At 51.7% G+C, this 18,446-nt stretch overlaps 1 protein-coding gene across 4 annotated transcripts; it reads right to left on the bottom strand.

Annotated features, from left to right (window-relative positions):
- Window positions 1–755: 755 nt before the first annotated feature.
- Window positions 756–17,595, bottom strand: L3MBTL2 (L3MBTL histone methyl-lysine binding protein 2). 4 transcript variants are annotated; one of them, XM_068941077.1, is made up of 17 exons: window positions 17,484–17,595; window positions 15,478–15,745; window positions 15,088–15,221; window positions 14,620–14,743; window positions 13,535–13,614; window positions 12,483–12,600; window positions 11,987–12,121; window positions 11,221–11,309; window positions 9,282–9,513; window positions 8,445–8,524; window positions 7,757–7,861; window positions 6,385–6,532; window positions 5,364–5,446; window positions 4,415–4,649; window positions 3,558–3,623; window positions 2,466–2,588; window positions 756–1,564 (listed from the first exon to the last, which is right to left on the bottom strand). In XM_068941077.1, the coding sequence occupies exons 1-17, from the start codon at window positions 17,502–17,504 to the stop codon at window positions 1,455–1,457; spliced, it is 2,151 nt and encodes a 716-aa protein (XP_068797178.1). In that variant the 5' UTR covers window positions 17,505–17,595; the 3' UTR covers window positions 756–1,454. The 4 variants fall into 4 exon arrangements, with proteins under 4 accessions (XP_068797178.1, XP_009663554.1, XP_068797192.1 ...); XM_009665259.2 differs by lacking the exon at window positions 17,484–17,595 and adding an exon at window positions 16,942–17,145; XM_068941091.1 differs by lacking the exon at window positions 3,558–3,623.
- Between the last annotated feature and the right edge of the window lie 851 nt (window positions 17,596–18,446).

The raw sequence follows: 18,446 nt of genomic DNA on the forward strand, positions 1-18,446 counted from the left end.
CCTTGGAGAAGCCACCCGCCCAATTTGTTTGTCTGTGCACTCCTTTCCAATAAATATCCATTATTTCCTTTCTGAGTGACTTGGCTTTTTTCTTTCTTTTCCCCCCCTTCTCTTCCATCTCCCTTTAGAAAACATGCAGGGACTGGTGGTTGGTCTCAGTAGTGGGGGCAGCTGAGCTGGTTGTGTGGTTGCCATAGTAGAGTCATGCTTCTACCTCCAGTCTCCCCCACTCTGGGACCAAACCAGTTTAAACTGGTTTCCTGCAGGAAGCAGCAAGCTTAGCAATTGCCAGCAAGGGCCAGGACCTGAGCTTCCCGGGCCAGCTGTGATTCTTGCCCAGAAGTTTGTGGAGGGAGCATCACCAAGGGCAGACACTTTGTGGCAAACTCCCTGCTCAGAGATGCTGTTTTCCTGGGGGGCTTCCACAAGGCACTTCCACAACAGCCAGCCAGTGCCCAGCTGTGGGCCAGGCAGGCACAGCACTTTCTCACCTGTGTGGCAGGAGGAAACAAGTGTGGGGGGAGAGGCTGGTAACCAGAAGCAGCTGAGTCAGGATTAGAGACAGGTTTTAGGGAGATTCAGGAAACATGATGTTCTTTGCTCACCTGGACACACTCTGACCCGAGACTTGTGCCCTGTCTTGCCATCCTGTGCCTGAGCTCAACAGCACTCTGTAGTGTCCTCACTGTCAGCCCTCTTCTCCCCATCTTGGCTAATCCTGGTATTTTGCTGACCCAGAAAGCAACATACAAGCCTTTGGCCTCTTCCTCAGTTTAATCCACAGGGCTTTAGGGTACAGGTCATTGGTCAAGTTTACAGAGGGCCTACTAAAAAATAAAAAATTCAAACTGTGCATCATGTACTCTGCAGTTCTGGGGTCAATAGCAAGAAGTGACATTAATTGAAAAAGTCTCTCACTCCCCCAAGAGGCATCATCTTTCCTTTTTCTTTGTTTTTCATCTCCTTTTCTCTTCCGATCCCAGCTCTCTCAGGGGTTGCGTGGCCTACAGTGGGGGGCACAGCACAGATGTCCTTTGATGAGAGCAGCTGATTTCCTGACTCACGGGACTTGCACATAGCTTCAGATTGCGGCTCACCACCTCCAGCCACAGCTGACATCCCAAACTGCCCCTTCGTGCTGTGACAGCCCCACTGGGGTCTCCTGCTCAGAAACACACCTTCGGAGCCAGGCACACACAACCTCCACAGTCACTCTGGCCATGTTTGTCAGCAAGCCTGCTGCCTTTCTGGAGTCCATTTCCCAGGGCTTAAAATCACAAGGCTTAGGGGAAATCCTCTTGCACACCAAGAAAGCAGAGCTGTGATGTTGCAGGGTGGCCTGCCTTGACAAAGGAGGGCCCTTTTGGTCTCCTGCTCTGCTTTGTTAGGGCCTTCCCCAAAGAGCCACAAGGTGAAGCACAGGCTGCTGAGGACAGCTGGGGGACGCTTCAGATTCAGTCTGTGACCTCCTGCTTTATGCTGCTGATGGGAATGGGAAGCTCTGAGGTTCCAAACTCTGCCATGGAGGGGTCGATGGTTTCCTCTTTCACCTGCACGGCAATGACTAACAAAAGATAGAAAGAGAGAAAACAATTCATGCCACCATGCTTTATCTGCAGCACCCCAGGACCAACTCTGTTCATACAGATCCTCAAATGCCTCAGGTTTCCAAGCCCATTTCTTGCAGACCCCTTACAGAAGGCAGCCCTGTCCTGTTGGAACAAACCAATTGGTGGTCCTAGCAGCGATCAGGATGGGACCGAACCCTGGAAGCATTCAGCTGTCTGCTCCCAAAAGTAACCTCTCCTAGGGCTGAGGGAGGAAATGCCGATGTGTTCCATACTGTACTTGCCTGGGTCCACACAGGGGAAATTAAACCTCTATGAGCAACTCGGACCCTCATGAGGCTCTGTCCACACGCATGCGAAGCACCTCACTCCTCCCCACTACCTGCCAGGTTCGACAAGTGACCCAGCTGCCAAACACTTTCCTGGTCACTGCATCCCTCAGTGCTCAGCGTGACAGGCTGTGCTCACATGCAGTGACAGCCTCTATAGGAACCGGGACGTGACACACATCTTCTGACACCTTCATGTTGCCCCTCCTCCCTAATTGACCTCGCACAGGCACAGACTGCTCAGTAGGGCAGCTGGACTCTCAGCAGGCATCAGCAGTGCCAAGGCATCCAGCTATACTGGTGCCATTGGACCTCCTAGGAGGCAAACTTCCCCAGGGAGAGCGGGTGAAGGCTTTCATCCACTCTCTCCTCAGCCAAGGCAGCAAAGAGTCCCTGCCCCTGGAGGAGTGCGACATGGCATAGCTAGCAGCGTGCTGCCTTTCCCTGCCTGGGGGCACCCATGACTTAGCTGCTAAGAGGCAGCACAGGCCTCAAGATGGCTGGCGACGTGCAGGCACATGCAGGAGAGCTGCACGTGCTTGCAAGGTAGAGTTGCTCACTCCCTTACTCTCATCGGGGGCTGGCTCCGGCAAAGCCTTGCTGGCAGCTTTCGCTTCTCGTTTTGTCTTCGGTCCAGGAAGCTTCTTGGCAGTCTGCTTGACGGTGCGGGTTTTGGCAGGTAACTTTTTTCCTTAACAAAGAGATAACAGAACGTGGGGAAAAGTGTGTTTCTTTTCCCTAGAAAAATCAGCAACCCTGCTCCATTGAGAAACCAGAGGCCAGCATGACTGACCAGCCAACTGCATGGTCATTAGCTGCCAACTTGTCACTCAAGAAAGTGGCCTAATGAAGAAAAAACTCTATATTCATCATCTCAAAATACACTCCATCTTCTCCCTCGTTAAAGGCAAGGTACTTCAGCATGAACTTAACTTCCAAGGAGCAGGTCCTGTTGGAATCTGTTAAGAGCTTTGCTTACCTGTCTGGCCTAGCCCTAGGAAATGGGCACGGTGGCTCCAAGGCATAGATACTGTAGCATTATTACTTTCATTTTTAGATAACAGACTTTACTTAGGTTGAAAATCTTTAGTTATCTTCTCCTCTCTAACCCCTAACAAGGAATTTCTTGCCTGCCTACACATGATTTGCTACAGCTAACCCCAAATATGACAACAACAACAACAACAGCAACAAATGGAACAATAACATCATCCAGCCCCACCATGGCACCTTCAGCCGCCTTAAGACCTTCTTTCCCTCAGCACAAAGCAGCCAAGGCTGTTCTCTAGCTACTCAGCAGCTGTGGCAAAGAATCTCCCTCTGACCATGGACACAGTGTAGGGGGGTGGGGGGGGGGGAGAGGGGAGGGAAAAGCAGCACACCTCATGCCTGGAAGCAAGCTCCATCTACACCTCAGCTGACAGAAAACAGACTACAAAACAGATCCTTCCCACACAAACAGCTCTCAGCTCTCCTAGGCAACGGGGGGGGGGGGGGAAACTAAGAAGGATGAAGCTGTGTTGTCAAACCCACAGCTGGCTGAGGGCATCCACAGCAAGACAAGGCCTCTCTCTCCTGCTCTGACAGGACATGGACAGGGTTCCTCTAACTGGGCCCAGCCTGCGAGCGAGCGGGAGGGCGCTAATCAAACATCACTCACTCTTCTTTCCATAGGGTTTCTTCTTCTTCTTGGGCACCTCCTTGGCCTTCACTGGAGTTGTGGGCTCTGTCATGGAGACGAGAGGGAAACGAAAGCCAAGTCCCATAACCAGTAGGTAACTGGGATGAAGTGACATAAGCGAGAAACAAGATATACCCGTTCCCCCCGAGCCAACGCCCTCTCCCCAGGAGAACCAGCTGAGGGGAAGGCAGGGCCCTAGTGCTGTGGCTGTGCTCTGCTTCCAGGCAAGGGCCCAGGGTGGCAGGCTGGGGCAGCATAGGGGGGGAGAGGCCCAACAGAGATTTGGCAGGGGCAGTAAAGAAACAAGATTTGTAGTTTGGGACAAGAAAAAAAAACCATCTGCAAAGGTGAGGCAGTAGCCCCCTCCATGACAAGGGAAGGAATAAGCTATTGAGAGGGATGGTCTTACCTTCACAGACTGAGTCAGAGAATTGATGGGCAGAGAAAAGGGAGCGGAGGCAGAGCTGCCCCTGCTAGCTGGCTGAGATTGTAGGTATGTTCAGTAAAAGGGAGGCTGTGCAGGGATAGGACCACCTGGAACTCCTACCCAACTTCTGCTGGAACAATTCTCCATTGGCGTGCAGGTAGGGAAACAGAAGGAAACCAAAGCCCACCTCAAACCTCAGGCTGTCTTCTCCCCACCACAATTTCTTCTCTGTCAGCTGCTAGGCTGCGTGGCATCAGAGGAGAAATTGCAGTAGCCAGCACAGATAAAGGAGGTGAGCTTCCCCTCTCCACAAGGTCCAAAAAAGCAGGAGCAACTCACAGAGCAGGAGGAAGAAAACCTTTGCCTCCAGGATTGAGGTGTAGGAAACCATAGTCAAGCTTTCACTCACCTGCAGCAACAGGCGGTTGAAGCTGGTAACCTGTCAGCTCACACCACCCCACAGGATAAATGTCCGGAGACTCGCAGTCCACCCACTGGTCGTACTCGCTGTCCCAGCCATCAAAATGGATGCTGAGGAGGCGGTGGACCACACGCTTCACTGTGGCCACACAAATGAGCCGGGGCTCCATCAAGTCCACTGCTTCCACTTTCATGCCTGCCTTGAAGCCATGGTTTGGGCAATCCTGGGTACAGGAGAAAAAAAACAAAACCCAAGGCAATCGTATCCAGTCCAAGCCCACATCCAGATACCAATGCCCTAGAATAGCTACAGACTTGCCTCCAGCCTAAAGCAAGCAGAGAAAGAACAAGCCCGCATCCAGACAATGCTAAGGACTTCAACTTCCCCATCCAGTTTTATAGCAGAAGTGGGCCTATAAACAGATCCAAGGCCAGCTGTGTCCTTAGTGAATCTCAACGCAGACTTAGGAAATGAGATCCTAAACTAGGAGGAGCAGCATACAGCCGTTAAAGGACATCTGGTCAAACACAATGTGAGACACTACCAGGAAATCAGAAGAGGAGGCATGGGACTGAGTGCTGCAGCACGGTTTTGCTGAGGCAAAGCCGATATCCTCTACCGAAGTGCCAGCTGCATTTGCACAGGCAACAAGTAGTGCAGAACCCACCAGTAGCCTAGGGCTCTTCGAAACACTAGAGAATGACAAGTCACCCTCGGAGCAACCGATAGACTGTTCCACCCGTGACTGGATGATCCTGCTCATCCAAAACAGCCAAACGAGGACTTCAAAGACAGTACACACCTCTGTGCCTTGGACTCTCCTCAGAAGTGCTGACTGGTGGCACAGAGGAACCCAGGAGAAACACTCAGACCTCTTGTGCTCCTCCTTGCTGACTGCAGGCATCCCTGCATATCTTTTCTTTCAGGCACCACTCACCGTGTTGAAGAGCCGTGCTGGAACAGGTCTTGACTTAGTCCTTTCCAGGTAACTGTCCCAGTTGAAGGTCTTTGCATCTTGCCCTGCAGCAGGAAGAAATGGTCAGAGGGAAAAATGCAGTCACTGGGCAGACCAGTGGAAGAAGAGACAGGATGGGCAGGAAGGAAACAGCAACTGCTTGCAAAGCATTTCATTGACCAGCACATACAGCTGGATGTTGAACATAAGTCTACTGCACAGATTCCATGGAAGTCCAGCACTCCCATCCAGTGGGGAAACTGAGAAAAACACAAGCTGCAAACACTGAATGCCCATGTCCATCCTATGTTCAGGCCACAGAGGAAGGGAAGGAAGGCAAGAAGTATGTTTAAAAAAAAAAAAAAAAAAAAAACACCAAAAAACCCCACCACCACACACACACACACACACACCACTAAGATCACTCTTTCTCCCACCAGCAGAAAAATCAGAAGGAAGGCAGAAGAGCAGGAGATTACTGGACTGAAAATGCTGCCACACAGAAATTCAGAGCAGGCCTTTTTGGGTCCAGCCAGATAACATAGTAAAAAGACTCCTAAGGTGACTAACTCCAGAATTTTCAGGAATAAGTCAGCTCACGTTTATTTATACAAGAAGATCAGAGGTGACTCCTGCCATTTGTAAAAAAAATGAATCATGCAGCAACGGCTCTGCTTACCCCTTCCCATCCTCTTTATCCTTAAATCTCAGATTTTATTCAGTTTGGGGACTGCACATCTGTCCTGCCAATCCTCCAGGAGCTAGCCCAAAGGTCACTAACGCCCTTTGGGGATGTTACTTCCTTCCACTGAGTACCAAGATTTGGCATATAGGCCAAGCTCAAGTGGATTGGCCTTCTGAACCAGCTCTATCTCCCCAAAAAACAGGCAGGTTGGGACATTGTGGTTCTGGCTCATCTGAACCTGACACCTCTCAGAAAAGCACAACCCAGTGGCTTCTGTGTGCAGGTTTACTCCTGAGGGCAGAAGGGTCCAAACTTCACCTTTTGGAGGGGTCAGGTCAATGCTGTTCTTCTGGCAGAAGTTGACGGGGAAGATGGCATGCGAAGAGGCATGGTAGCAGAACCAGTCAGAGCCATCTGCAGACGTGGCTCCATCAATGCTTATCATAAGATATCCGTCCAAGAGGACCTGCAACAGAAGCGAAAGGGCATGAGTATAGAGCTTCGCTTGTTCTAAAGCCTCTCCTCTCAAAGGATCCCCCCCGGAGTCCCCATGGCTGGATCACAATTGCCGCTAGGTAGTATGGAGCAATACTGCATGCTCCAGGATGTGTAGCAACTTCTCATGGTATGTTAGTCAGCAAAAACTAATCTCCAAAGCAGCTGTTTCTGCAGGACTGGGACTAACACCAATGGTCTTGTAAAAAGAGCTGAGACCTAAACTGTCAGGAGCTCTATCCTCTCTCAGAAATAGACTTTACTGGCAGCTCAGAGCCCCTGTACACCAGCCAGGTGATGGGTTTGTTAGAGGACTGAAGGGAAGGACATCAGTTCCAACAGCAGCAGGACTTGTCCCACCCTGTCACTCACTGGTAATTGGTGCCTATCAAGTGTGATAGGCATGGCTGCCCTAACATCTTCACATTTCAGAGCAGTAGCTGAAGGGAAAGTTTTCTGGACCCAAAGGACTTTCCTAGCACTCCCTTGCCAAACCCTATGCAAAATCTTCTACTTTGGGCTCTACCAGAGCAGACAACTTATTGAGGGAGCAGAAAAAGCTCAAGGCAATGCTGCACTTCAAGACATGCAAAGCATCTCACTGAGGAAAGCTAGCTGAACCATTTACTCCCTACACTAGTGCAGGAGCAGAGCTCACCACCACCTCAGAAGGAAATACAGCAGGAGAGGCATCTATCGTTAGCTCCCACACTGGGGGATGCTGCCCATACGCTTACACACTACTCCCCACACAAAGCTCACTTCACAACCCTTCCTCTGCTCCTTTCTCTCCTCAAGGCAGAACTGCAGAGGCCTCTCCTTAGGCCCGCCAGGAATTGCCACGAGTCTCCTGTGAGAGCAGATTGCATATCCAATCAGGGGAAGGGAGGGCTGGTTGCCAACCACACACCGGACAGTTAGCTTGCAGGCTGAACATGTTCATCTTCATGTTGTCCACTGAGGCATGCATGAACAACTGCTGGTCTCATCAGCCTGTCAGACCACCGAGCTAACACCCCAGCCCTCTCCACACACCTGCTGCTTACCTCTCTCTGACAGCCCCTCTTTACAGCCCTCTCTTCTCTCTCAGAGAAGCTCCTACCCAGTCTTGTCTGTTTGCAAAGGTCTGAGGAAAGGCTGGGATGTCTCAGGTAAATACAACAGAGCCCCTTCCCTCCCTCCCCATCAACCTGACCTTACAAACAGTGGCCACGCAAATGTTGCCCAGATTGAGAGGGTCAATGGCCTCCAGCTTCATGCCTTCCTCAAACCATCCGCCTTCAGCATAGACAGCTCGTACCTAAGGGAGAACATAGGCATATCATGTGCTATAGGAAAGTCCCATCCTGATACCAATCACCCTAAGCGTAAACAGGATTAGACCCTCTTTAGTTGGCTCAGCCCAAGCTGGAAAGGGAGAGAAAGAACAAAAATACAAGAAATGCAAAGAGGGAACCAGCCCAATGCTGTCTCTGTGCCAGCCAGCCCCTGCAAGGCCTTGGCCAGTCACGGAGCCAGGCTCAGCACCCAGCCTCTGCTCCAAAGCAAAGTAAACCTCCCAATCTTAATTCTTACCAATACAATCCAACCCCTTGTCTGAACTTGTCTCTCCCATGCAACTCACCTGCTCAGAGCTCCAAGCAACTGCTCACTCTTCAATCGAGTCCCTCAATCTGCTATTGTCTTTTGGTTCTTCCATCTTTCTATTTTCACTTACCCTGCCAAATTTCAGCCTTCATACCCCAATTACCTCACTGCCTCATAGGTGGAAGGGGAACAAGGGAGTCACCCTCAACAACCCACAGAGCAGCATATACCCAAGCAGGAAGTGGTATCATTGCTTCCCTTGCTGTGGCCACCACAGAAAGGAAGGGTTGTCCTACCTTCTTGAAGAGATAGGGGACAGCATCACAGTAAATCTTCCGGAAAGTGGGATGGTTCGCCATATCAGTGCGCTTTTCTTCTGTAAGAAACAAAAGAAAGAGGTGAGAAACCTGAAGTAACTACAGTAAGAAAACATTCTGACTATTAATTATCTGGTGAGAGCTCAGCAGTTATACAAGAGCTAGATCAGAGACCACAGCAAGGGTGGGGGGGAAAAAAGAGAGGTTAGTCCATCTACACCTTCCCATAACATGGGCTGGGAGGCAGAGCTTGCTCAAAAGCAGAAGATGAATTTCATCTTCTTGAGCACCAGTGATAATACCTCTACATGCAGCTGTAATCACCAGGTAGAGGGAGCAAGGAAGCAGCGGGGGGGACAAAACAGAAAGGATCAACAAGGTGAGCAGCCCCAGAGCTCAAATCTTGCTTTTTCTGGCAGACTAAGCTAAGCAAGAATTCTTCTGTTAAGCCCAGGAAAAAAAAAGTCTCGGGAAAACACAACCTGATGGTATCTAGTCTTACCGAAACCAGCATGAATTTTCTTAAAAAGATCATAAACCTCTGTGATGCTGCAGACTCTGCACTCTCACACTGCAGGGATAGACTACCTGCTTCAGGCGAGAAACCCTACAATCTTTGTGTCTGGACCTGCGACAGCAAACTGCTCAGCTTTTGTCTGTCCAGGGGAAAAAGTGGCAGACGAGTGACAGTGCAGTCCTTATCCACCCAGTCGCAAGGTAACTGCCTGGCTCCCAGCATGTCAAGACTGGTGCCAACAGCAGGGACCAGGCAACTCACGGCAAATCAGGAGGTGCCTGCGGTGGCCTGATCCCTACCCGTCTTCTTCATGCTGTGGCCCACCCTCCGTGACCAGCCCACAGGATGGATGAGAGGGCTCCACATGTGGCACCAGAAGTCATCATCGCTGTCGCCGTCCTCGTAGAGGAGCCTCAGTCGGCCCCCAATCACTGTGTCCACTACTGCCATGCGGGTCCGGGACACATGGTTCTTGTCCACCACCTCCACTCGCATGCCTTGCCGGAATGAGTACTTCATGCTCTCCGCCATCTGGCAACAACCAACAGAGGAGGCGAGATCAATCACCTCTGGTGTCTTCCTCCCCCAAACACCTCAGAGAGCAGCTTTCCCCATAGACGTCCTGGCTGACTCCCTGTACTGCCCAAAGCTGACTGGAAGACACCTCTGGGAAGGGATGCATGGAAGCAGGCTCATCAAGGGGATGGGGAACAGCTAGCCCCACACACAACAGCACGGCTGGGTACTTGCACCCAAGTCTCCCCTGTCCTAAGGCTTCATAACAGTTCTCCCCGTTCTGGCACAGCAGCCACGCTCAGCCAATGCCCTGTGTAAGCATTCCGGAAGGTGAAAAGCAGTGAATAGCTCATCTGAAGAAGTCATAGGCAGGAAGGCTTCCTGTTTAGCAGGAAGTGAGTGGGGAGTTAGGTGCCTTTTTCAGTCATGAAAGCAGCCGTTTAACGCTGGAAGTGGTCAGAGAGGTCTAGCTTCCCAAAGGGCAACAGGATTTTCAGTTGTCTTTAAAAGAGGTCAGGCTCTCGCTTTCACCTTTGCACTGTGATCAAGTGTTTAACAAGATAATCTTATCTGCAACCTCACCTCCAATGCCAAAGCTGCTCTACAGACTGAGCCTAAAGGCTCAAGCACATTAAAAAAAAAAAAAAAAAAAATCACTGGCTGCCTTCTGACAGATTTTTGGAGACCTCTGGTCTACTGAGACACCATAGTCCTACTGATTCATAAGTACTCAAAGGCATTTATAGAACACCTAAGATTTTGGCACTGGAGATCCCAGAATCCTATAGAGGAGCTGAGTCAAAATGGACTGAACAGACACACGAACAGGCCCACACTTGAATCCAGAAAAGTCCTGAAGGGAAGGTTCCCCTCTCCCACCTCCTGCTTTTCATCAGGTGGGAGTGGGGAAGTTGGGAGGAGAAAGATAAGAAAGATATTGACAATGTCAGTCTCCCTCTAGCACTTTCCTGCCGTGATGGGAGCTGTCAGGTATGCAATGTGGCTTAGGAACAAGCAGCTCCTAAAAACCCTTTCAACTTCCTGAGAAGCAACAAAGGAAGCACAAACTACACCAAGTTCAGTGTTACCAGTTACCTCGCACAGAGATAAATCCCATCACCTGTCTTCTTGCCTGCTGCCTCTGGGACCATCTTCCTTATCTGCAGTTCCCCAAAGCTGCCTGCCAGGGGAGAATCTCTCCTCCCACTTCTGCCTGGGGAACGTCTAACCTCAGTGCAGGCTACATGAAACAACCACAAGAGCTGCAAAAGTTTCAGGGCCACTTGCACAGCTGCTTCTGTGCACCTCGAGAGAGCCTGTGACCCTCATTCCCTAGCACGCTGCTCTGTTACCAGGGCTGAAGAAAAGGTTTTTTGACTTGCATAGCCCTGAGACAGGGCAAAATACTGCCAGGTGGAGCTCCATTGGCCTCTCCCTTCAACAAAACAAAATATATCCCGAGTATTTTGCAGCAACTATGTGACAACAGCTTTTAAGCCTTTTATGACCCAAAGGAGAAACTGGTGTGCTAAAAGGGTCAGGGGACTGTGCCGCTACCCACACCATCGTGATAGGTGTATTCTGAGCACAGCCAAGCACTCACTGCCCCAATCCTCCCATGCAACCGCTCCCCTGTGCGGGAGTTGCGGATCAGAACCAGGAGAGATGTTCCCCACACGTCTCCTGGCTTTGTTTCCGCACAAAATAGCCTTCTACATTTACCTTGATGTGGAAATCCACAGGGATAGTCCTGGCTCCCACCAGCTTTTTCATGAGGTAACCCCTCCAGTCAGTGTACTTGGCATGGATACCTATACAGGCACAGGATAAAAAGCACCTCTTTATGACAGAGTTACAGCACTGCACTAGACATTTCCTCCTCTTTGAGGAGGGTCCATCTGCATTAAAAGGCCTTCTTCACATTCAGTCCTTGTACCTGCTCTCAGGCAGACAGATTCTGTGAGCTTGCCCCCGCAACAGGCTGTAACGGATCATCATTACAGACCGACTGTGACAAGCAGATGTCCAACTCCACTGATCGAGACGTGGAAGTGGTATTACAGCAAAACACGAGTTACACCAAACAAATTTCACCATTGCTAGGATCCTGCTAAATTAGCATCCCTCTCCTGCTCGCTGAGCAGGAACTGTGGCCGGTGTACTCCCAGAGACAACTGCCCAGGATGTAGGGCCGTGGAGTTCCCCCAAAAACTAAGCCTGGCCACTGCGTGGGTCAGGAGGAACCTGCATTAGCCTCTGTCCACTGGCCTGACAAGAGCTCTGCATCCAGCACCCTTTGGGACAGCCACAGGCAGATGCAGAGGAGAAGTCCCCCTGCTTCCCAGAAGACTAACTGCCCCTTATAACTCAGAGCACACATGGAGCTGCAGCCCCACGTATGGTGGGAATGTTTGCCCTACTGTGCTAGAGACAAACCAAGGCGTCTCCACACCGAGATACACGCTGACCTCTCTCATCCCACACTCACTCTGTGGTGGCACCAGGATTTTGCTGTTGATGGCACACCAGCCAATGGGGTGAATATCCACTGTGCCCAAATTGCACCAGAAATCGTGGCCGGCATCGTTCTCAAAACCCTCATATCGCAGAAGGGCCCTGTACCCTGCCAAAACAGAGCAGACAACCAGAGAAAGGCATTAAACACCAAGCATTTCTCCTCTCCCCATTGGGTACCACAGGCTTATTCCCCGCAACATGGCTTTCAGAGCTCTGCATAGGTTATCAGGGCTTCTCCAATCCTTCTCCTGGAGGCAAAGCCATCCCCACAAAGAGCCCATCAACTAGAAGAACATCCAGATGCTGGTTTCCTCACACCCCCAAACCATGACATTTCCAAGACCTCTCACAGCAGTTGCACAGCTCCAAAGAGCCAATATCGTGCCTGACCAGCCATACTCAGCTCTCTAAAGCTTCCCTTTGAGGTTAGCTGTCCCTGGCCGTTGGGAGCTATATTAGAGGCATACCTGCAGTCTGGATGACGGAGGCAATCCAGTATACTCGGCTGGGCAGCACGGCATCACTGTTCAGCACTTCTACCTTCATACCCTTCACCACATCGTCCCACTGATCAAAGAGCGGCACCTGAAGAATTGAGGCAGCCATGAAGGGAAGGGGCATTTAGTCACTCAGACCCTTGTTCTAGCTTTCAAAGCCATGTGTTAGGCAGCTAGGTTCTCACCACGTTTGTATGCCTTAACCTTCCCAAATCCACAGACAGCCTGAAATACAATGGAACTATCCCAGTCATCTCAGTGGAGTGTTAGTGTAGGATCCCAAAAGGTAGAATATTGTATAAGTGTATAGCAACACTTAACTGCTTCCCTGCCAACTGTCCTGTAATCCCAAGGTAGCTGTTGCCATTTCTCTACAGTATCCAAATCCTTAACCATTAGGAAAACTGCCATGTTCTCCTGACACGTCCTCAAGACGCACACAATTTTGTCAATACCACCACAAACTGCAACTCAAAAGGAGTGGAAGAAGTGAGTTTTAATATGCAGAGAGGACACGGCTGCTATAATACCTAAGAACTGCTGTTCTTCCATTGAATTGCCTGGCTACCTGGCCCACAAAGACTGCAAATCAATACAAGGGAAAACAGACATGTTGGAGGGGCAGCTGCTGCCAGGCCCAGATGAGCTGAATTCTTCCCTGCGCATTACTCTGAGCTCCCCCCACCCACACAACATGCAAAAGCAGCTGCAAACTTTCTGCTACCTGACACCTCCCAGGCAACAGAACTGGTTTTGTCCCCAGTCAACAACGGCCCATCATCACTCACAGTGCTTCTATCAAGTCCCTGTCTGCATCTTCTCCAAAACTCATGACTCCTCCGTGGGACCCCCAACCCTCAGCTGGGAGGAGCCACCATCTTCCTTCCTTGCATCAGCTGGGGCCTAGTAACTAGCTTCCCCAGTCTCTCCCCACCACTTGTCACAGGAGGAAGAGGACAGGAGAGCCCCGTGCATACATGTTCCATGCACACTGCAAGGCACAATGAGGAAGAAGGACTCACATGTTTGAAGCAGCTGACGGGAGCTGCCTTGAAGCCATGCTCCTGCAGGTACTTTCCCCAGTCAAAGCCCAGGACAAGTGCTGTGAGCAGACACGAGAGAAGAACTTCAGGTGAGAGGGTTGTAGGAGAGGCACTGAGCACACAGTTACCCCTGGGCTGCAGCTTGCAACCACATTGGGGGCTGCCCTGAGAGCAGAGCACTCTGCCCCAGCACAAAGGGGCTCCGGATTCCAGAGTATTTTCTCTGGAGGGGAACTAGATCCCACAAACCCATGGGGACCAGCCCCTGCAGAGGTCAAAGTAATTATTAATCCCTGCCATCTCTTGCTCTTCCGGGAGGGCAAGACAAGGGGTCAGAATCCAGCCCAGGGCTGAAACACTCTGGGGCGAGTGGGGACCACATCCTGCCTGCTCTAAGCTACTTTGCTCTCAGCGTCTCCACTGCAAGGCCACATCAGCAGCGCTTGCTTCCCCAGAGGGTGCTGGGAAATCGCAGTGAAGCATTCAGATATTATTCCCACAGATATTCCTGACCCAAGGCCACAGCTCTGCTCCAGCTGCAAAATCAGCTCAGGGAGCAGTCAGTCTCTGCTGCCACCCCAGGGACTCGTTTTTGCCAATGCGGCAGTTTGCTACTCTTTGAGCTGTACCGATGCACTGTCTATAAAGCTGACTAGTGAATGACTCGGGGTAAAAATAACTCCCCCACAGGCAACGGGGCAGTGAATGGTGCGTGCAGTAGGACACCTTTAGGTCAGCTTTGCCAGCAGGAGCCAGCACCTCACGGGACTGTGGCTACAGAGTTAACCCACCAGGACAAACTCTGGTCAAGGAAACATGCAACGAGCAAGGATGGCACTGCAACAGTGAATGGGCAGCAACCCACTAGTGCTCTGTTAGCACAGGCAGGGAGACGGAATGGGGACATGCCCTGCATGCTGCATCAGAGTGATCCACACACATGGTTTCGGTATTAGGCTCTACACAGAGGAGAGGGAGAGGACTGCAGAATTTACAGCTCCTCAAGGAGCCCCAATTTTTGTGGCTCTCACAGCTGCACCTCCTCCTGCATTGCCTACACTCACCATCCTGGCCTGTCAGCGTCCCATCTGCCAGCTGTCCTGTGCCCTGTGAATGGAGGAAGGCCCCAATCTTGGCAGACCAGGCCGCCTTGTGCAGCACTTTAGCTTTCTTTGTTGGTGGCTTCCCCTACAAAAGAAGGAAAATTAGAACCGAGGGGCAGAGGAGCGGAAAGGAAGTTGGCCCTGCAGCTGGCCAGAGGGGATGAACCTCTATCTTGGGATGATTTTAAGGTCATGACAATTTTTACTAACGCTCAAAGAAAAAGAAGAAACAGCAGGTAAAACATAACTGTGCCCTTCCTTCTAGGGAGGGCCACTCTTCAACTGGCACATATTCTCTGGGGACCACAGGCCAGAATAACAAGCCACTGGTAATGGCTGTCAGCTATCTTGCTAGACAGCAAGCATCTCTCCTGTACACAGGCACATCCTGTTCCATTCCCCAGGAAAAAAAGAAAGGTTTTGACTCACCTGCAGCCTGGCCAGGATGCTGGCCTTCTTGGAGTTTGAGGAGTAGCTTCTGGAGCAGGAGACGCTGCAGAAGCGTTTGGTCTTGGAGAAGAAAGCCTCCCTGGTGCCCACAATCCCACACATCTCACACACAGCTGGCAGAAGAGGAAAAGCACAAAAAAACGTGAGCAGGTGTCTGGGTTGGTGAACTACAAAGACAAAGCTAAGCCCAGGTAACCCTCTTTGCACCTAGCAGTTCCCCCAGGTAACCCAGAAAGTGCAGTTTCAACCCAGTTCTGCTCACAAACCATACTCAAGATACAGTCATATGCTCTTTGGCTTCCCTCAGCAAAAATTCCAGCCCTTGTTCTATCACACATATGCGTTAGAAATGGGAAGGCAGCACAGTACCTGGCTCAGAGCCACTGTCCTCTGTCAGTCGGCCTGTGGACGGCTGGTGCTGGTGCACAGGGGAGGTCGGAAGCTCTCCAGCTTCCCGATCCACCACCTCATCATCACTAGACTCATCCAGGCATGAGCTGCTGTCGCTGCCCATGCTGCTGTTGTAGCCCCGGAAGCTGTCGTAACCTCCAAAGATGTCCAATTCATCATCTTCATCATCATCTTCCTCCTCCATCCGCTCCAAAGATGAAGTCTTGTGGCGGAAGGGAGACACCAACTAGCAAGAGAACCAGTCTGCTTTAAAACAGGCATTTTACACCTCACCCCACAACAAGCCTGCCTTCGCTGCCAGGACCTCCCGAACCAGGGATAGGTCTCGGTGAGCGAGGAGTCCATGTAACAAACCCAGAGGCAAGAGTTCAAACCCATAGCAAGGAAGTTATTCCCCCCTCACACAGGTTCCTTCACAAGTATTTCATGTGATGCATTCTGCTTTCACAGGGCAAACAAACACAGCCACAGAGCTGCAGCTACATGGAAAAAGGCTCGAGAAAGAGATGAGACTATGCCCTTCCAGGCACTGTCTCTCCCAACAGCAGCACAGCAGAGCAGACACCATCAACAATAACAAACCAAGGTCACCACAAGCTTCCAGCACAGAGGACAAAACTTCAAACTCTGGTGACCATAGCCCACAAAATCAGTTCAACTTGGGTGTCAGCAGAACAAACTCGACTTTAGAGAAAGTTCATGTTCTATGGAAATGACTTAGTCCAGAGCTGACCTAAGTTCAGAAGCTGCATCAGCAGGAAGACAGAACAACTTTTGTTAACAGTCTTTCCCTATAACTAGATCTGTCTGTATCTACACATCTTCACAAGCTCTTCATACTAATTTATCCAATCCAAAGATAGGTTTCAACCTGTTACAGCAAGAGGGCAGAGAGGTAGCGATTGATGAAAAGCCTCAGAAGTCCGATGACTACTTTTCCAACTAGAAGAATCCTGAACTGGACTCCAAAAAGGGCAAAAAAAAAAGCTGGGAAAAGGTGTTAGCAGTTCAGGAACGAGCAGCAAAAAGTCAGCATCAGCACAGACAGTGAGGGAAGAGAAAGATGGATTAGAGCAGCAACGTGAGGGACCAGGAGACAGTTGTTCATCCAAGTAGGCAGTAACTAAGGATCAGCAGCAAATCCATCCCTTTCCAGTGCTAAATTCCCACTAGTTCCTGGCTCCTGGGTAGTATTACAGAGACATAAACAGGAAGATAACAGACTTCATTCATTGCTGTCTCCCCATATCCTCCCTTGCTTTCACAAAAAAAACAAACCGAAGCCACCGAGGTTGTTCCCTGAACATCAGGGCTGCTTTCCTGCAGGTCCACATCCTCAGGCAGTGTTCCTGATGCCTAAAAGGGGCTAGACTCTCTCAAAAAGCACATTCGTCTCCTTCTTGCCCCTTTCACAGCGCTCACCTTCATTCAGCTCATAAGAAACGAGTATCTTTGGACCGTTACTCTTCCATTAAACGCGACTGAAAACTCCCAGAGCTGACGAGCGAGGACAGCACCGCCCGTAACCCCATCTCCTAAGCGAGGCGAGCCGGGCGCAAAGGCCCGTCCTGCCCAGGGCCGGACGGGCCCAGCTCCCCCCCCCCCCCCCCCCAACAGCAGCAGCCCGGCCCCAGGCAGCGCGAAGGCGGGGCGAAGAGCCACGTCGGTTACCACAACAATACGGCGGCCACGAGGAGGAGAAGGAGGAAGATGCCCGCTCCTCCCGGCTCCGGGCAGCCGTTAGTACGCCACCACAGCCGTTACCCCGCCACCACAGCCCAGGCCTCGCCCCCTTCCTCAGGGCGCCGCGTGGCCCAAGCCTCCTCGCCCGCTGCTCCAGGGCTTCGCCCAGCACCCGGCAGGCCGCATCGCAACTGCGAGACCGGCAGCCTTCCCCTGGCCCGGTTCCGGCCCCGGAGGAGCCCCCAGTCCAGTCCAGTCCGGCCCGGCCCAACGCCTCTCACCTCCCCCCGCTCCTGCTCCATGGCTCCCGAGACGCCGCTACCCGCCTCACGCGCCGGGAGCGCGTCCCCCCTCCAGCGGCACAGCTGAGTGGTGGGAGGGCGGAAGGAAGGAGCCAATCAGCGCAGAGGTTGTTCCCGGCCACGCTCCCCGAAGAGCACGACGGGAGTTGTAGTTCAGCACCCCCCCGGCCGAGGCGGGGCGGAGCGGCCATGGCGCCTCACGCGGCTCCTCACGCCGAGGCCGGCTCCCCGGCACCGGGGTGTGTTTTAACAAGAATTAGGTTAGGTCTAGGCCACAAGGAGATCTGGGGAGAGCCGACGGGGAGAGGGTGAGACTACTGTTACTTAATCCCTGTAAGTTGTATTTAACCTAATTTTCCACCGATCCGTGGTTGCCCACCGCGCCCGGCAGAGGTGCCACAGCAACTGAAGCAAGCAAGTAAATATTTCTCAAAGTGCCCCTGAAGGAGGCCACTTCAGCCAGGCACGCTGGGAAGAGGCTTTGGAGCCAGCGGGGCGCCTGCACCCTCCAAAGGGATCCCTGAAGTGGCTTTCGGAGCTGGCTGACTCGGTAGCCAGGGTCAGACAGTCGCACGACACCCCCTCAGACAACCGGCGGACGCTTGCGTACGTGTGAACTATACGACCCACAAAAAGAAGGCACGGCCTTTAAAGAAATCTTTTTTTCATCCGTTCCCCTAGTTGCGGAATAGCTCTCTCCGATCCTGAAGGCGCTTTTTAAATTTTGCCCGCGTTTTCTTTACGGAAGTCTCTGGATTAGAGAACGCGGCACGTCAGGCTGTGGCTGCGCAGATCTTGCCTCACATAAGGTCTTTGCTCCCACAAAGGCAGGAGCGCTGCGTCAGTGAACGCAGCGACTGAAAAGTATATTTCTGCTACTTGTCCTGTGCTAAAGCAAGGATAGAGGCAGAATCCCAGAGCCGATGACAGTGGTACAGTTAC

Source organism: Struthio camelus, chromosome 1 (genome assembly GCF_040807025.1).
Source record: "Struthio camelus isolate bStrCam1 chromosome 1, bStrCam1.hap1, whole genome shotgun sequence".
In the NCBI taxonomy this organism is placed as follows: domain Eukaryota; kingdom Metazoa; phylum Chordata; class Aves; order Struthioniformes; family Struthionidae; genus Struthio; species Struthio camelus.

Excerpts from the sequence above, each read along its gene's own strand:
- L3MBTL2 (XM_068941077.1), bottom strand. The coding sequence starts at position 17,504 with ATGGAGCAGGAGCGGGGGGAG. Across the intron at positions 15,746-17,483 it reads TGGAGCAGGAGCGGGGGGAG|TTGGTGTCTCCCTTCCGCCA; the intron begins GTGAGAGGCGTT and ends TTCTCTTGCTAG. Across the intron at positions 6,533-7,756 it reads GCGTGGCCACTGTTTGTAAG|GTCCTCTTGGACGGATATCT; the intron begins GTCAGGTTGATG and ends CTTCTGTTGCAG.